Genomic DNA, 2,513 nt, shown 5'->3' with positions numbered 1-2,513 from the left:
CCCCTCCCCCCTGTGTCAGCCCCGTCTCTGCGTCATCGTCATCCTGTTGGTCCTGCAATGGCAGCCGAGGTGCCCGGCTCAGTGGCAGAGTCACAGTGTCCTCGTCCCCAACACCACCAGGGATGTCCGGCACCCCAACTCTACTGTCATCTCCATCCCCGGGTTCAGGAGACCCCCTCTCTCCCCACCATGCTGGGGACAACGAGCACCAATGGATCAACTCGGAGTTCCCCAAAACCGCTGCCAGGGACCCTCCAACACTGGGAGAACACGACGGGGTGCCCAGACACAGAGTTGGCTGCCGTGGAATGAGATTCGGGGTGTGCAGGTGGTGGCTACATGCAAGGAACCTACAGGGAAGGGTGCAGGGATACTCCACCCGCCCCAACCTGTCCTTGAGGGAGCCCTAAGCTGGTGCCAAGGGCTTAGCAGGGCCACCTCCAGGCTTTATCAGCGTAGTAACGGAGATACAACCTAGTTCTCATAAGGCAAAGCCACTCTCTTCGTGCCTCTCCAAGCCATGGCCCAGGCCTGGTAGAATTAGGTAACGGTTGGGTTTGATAATCTTAAAGGTCTTTTCCAATCAAAAACGATTCTTTGATTCTACGAGGTGGCAGCCCTGGCTCCTTATCACCTCTATGACATGTCCCCAGGTCCCTCATCCCACCCTGGGCACAGATGACGGAGAAGGAGGGTCTTGGTGGTACCTACCATGGAGGGTGTCCGGGGATGGAGCGGGCACATGCAGCCAGGACAGCCAGGCGGGAGGACAGCAAGAGGGAAGAGCCACGTTTCAGAGAGATTTGATGTCAGCCCTCACCCTCCACTGAGGAATCTCACCCCACACCTCCCACCACACAGATAAGAAGGTCTCCAGCCAGCACTTGTCCCTCCAGCCCTGTCCACAAGCCCACAGTGCCCACATGGCTCTGAAGAGCAGAAGCAGATGCCCCAAGTCTCCCACACCCTCCAAATGCCCTTGGGTCGGACCATTGGAATGGCCAAGGTTGCCCCAAGCCTGTGGGTACCAAAGCCTCCTTCTTGGTGGCCCCAGGACACAGATAAGAAGGTCTCCAGCCAGCACTTGTCCCTCCAGCCCTGTCCACAAGCCCACAGTGCCCACATGGCTCTGAAGAGCAGAAGCAGATGCCCCAAGTCTCCCACACCCTCCAAATGCCCTTGGGTCGGACCATTGGAATGGCCAAGGTTGCCCCAAGCCTGTGGGTACCAAAGCCTCCTTCTTGGTGGCCCCAGGATGAGGAGATGGCTCCAGCTCCCTTCTGTGCACCCACACCTGCCTCTGGAGCACTGGCTTTCTGGGGATCCCAAACGGGTGGGAGTTTTTTGGGAGCTTTGGTGGTCCTCCCCTCTAAAGGCACAGCTCAAGGACATGGGACAGTTCACAGGAATGTGAGGAGACACAAGGGATTAAATCAACATCTGCTGGTTCCTGTGAAGACCTGACAAGTCCAGAGCAGCTTCAGCCTGGTCCCATCCAGGCCACTGGGCACTGGAAGAGGACAGTGCTGCTGGCTCAGGTCCAGGCTCATGTCCGCACTGTCCCATCCCAGCATCCTGGTGGCTCCATCCCTCTCTGCTGCCTGAGCAATGAGTGACCTGACACGGTTCATAACTCAACCAGAGGGATCGTCCTACAATACCAAGAGCAGGACAGGACCAGAAGGACATCACCTGGTTGCCTGACTTCATGTCCTTCATGTTCATGGCATTCTTCATGCCTTTGCCCTTCTCCTTCTTGTTCTTCTTCTTCTTGCAGCAGCATTTCTTGCAGATGCAGAAGCAGCAGGTGAGGATGAGGAGTCCGGCTACCACCGCGATGGCGATGAGGGCCCAGGGCGGCACTGTGGACAAAAGCCAATGTCATGATGAGCCCTGCAGCTCCCCCCAGCCCCTCCACCACCTCTGGTCCCACAGGGGACCAGCGCAGTGGTGGGGTCATGAGGAGGGTAGTACCTGGGAAAGGAGGCAGATACTCACAGGGGATCTTATTGAGCTCGTTCATGAACTTGTCCCTCAGCTTGGTGAACATGTCCTCCTTGCTCTCACCCGGCCCCGCAGCCTCTGTGGAGTTCTCCATCGTGGTCATGGGCATCGTGGTGGCCGTGGCCTCCGGGGCCATCATGGACGCTTGTTTGAACGTCATGGCGGGTCAGAGGCTCCCTGAAACACAACGACGCCTCAGTGGTCTCACAGGTCCCTGGTGTCCCCACTCCTCCCCAGGCCCAGGCTCTGTCCCCAAGCAGCCATATGCCCCGAGGACAATATCTGCACTGACAGGAGGGCACTAGATCTTCTGCTGGAGGGACATAGACCCAACAGTTACGAGAGACACTGGGAAGCCCAGCTGACCTCCAGGTTTCCTGGCCCTGGACATCTCCAAAGCCACCAAGAGCATCACCCAGGATTGCATCAATGGTGGTGCCAGCTCAGGGCCTCCTGAGGACACTGGGGACACTGTCGTGGAGGAGGTTCACCCGGTGAGGTTCCATGGG

The 2,513-nt window shown here is 58.1% G+C and overlaps 1 protein-coding gene across 1 annotated transcript in view; it reads right to left on the bottom strand.

Moving 5' to 3' along the window:
* SYT2 (synaptotagmin II) overlaps positions 1-2,164 on the bottom strand; it is a 5,360-nt gene extending 3,196 nt beyond the window's left edge. The window contains exons 1-3 of the mRNA XM_009870561.1: positions 1,999-2,164; positions 1,693-1,862; positions 4-43 (exon numbers count right to left, since the gene is read on the bottom strand). Of these exons, the coding sequence (XP_009868863.1) occupies positions 4-43; positions 1,693-1,862; positions 1,999-2,164 (376 nt within the window). The remainder of the gene's footprint in view (positions 1-3; positions 44-1,692; positions 1,863-1,998) is intronic.
* Between the last annotated feature and the right edge of the window lie 349 nt (positions 2,165-2,513).

The sequence above is a fragment of the Apaloderma vittatum genome, unplaced genomic scaffold, assembly GCF_000703405.1.
Source record: "Apaloderma vittatum isolate BGI_N311 unplaced genomic scaffold, ASM70340v1 scaffold28525, whole genome shotgun sequence".
Classification (NCBI taxonomy): Eukaryota; Metazoa; Chordata; class Aves; order Trogoniformes; family Trogonidae; genus Apaloderma; species Apaloderma vittatum.
Note: the sequence above shows the minus strand (reverse complement) of the source record. Positions and strands in the feature narration are given on the sequence as shown.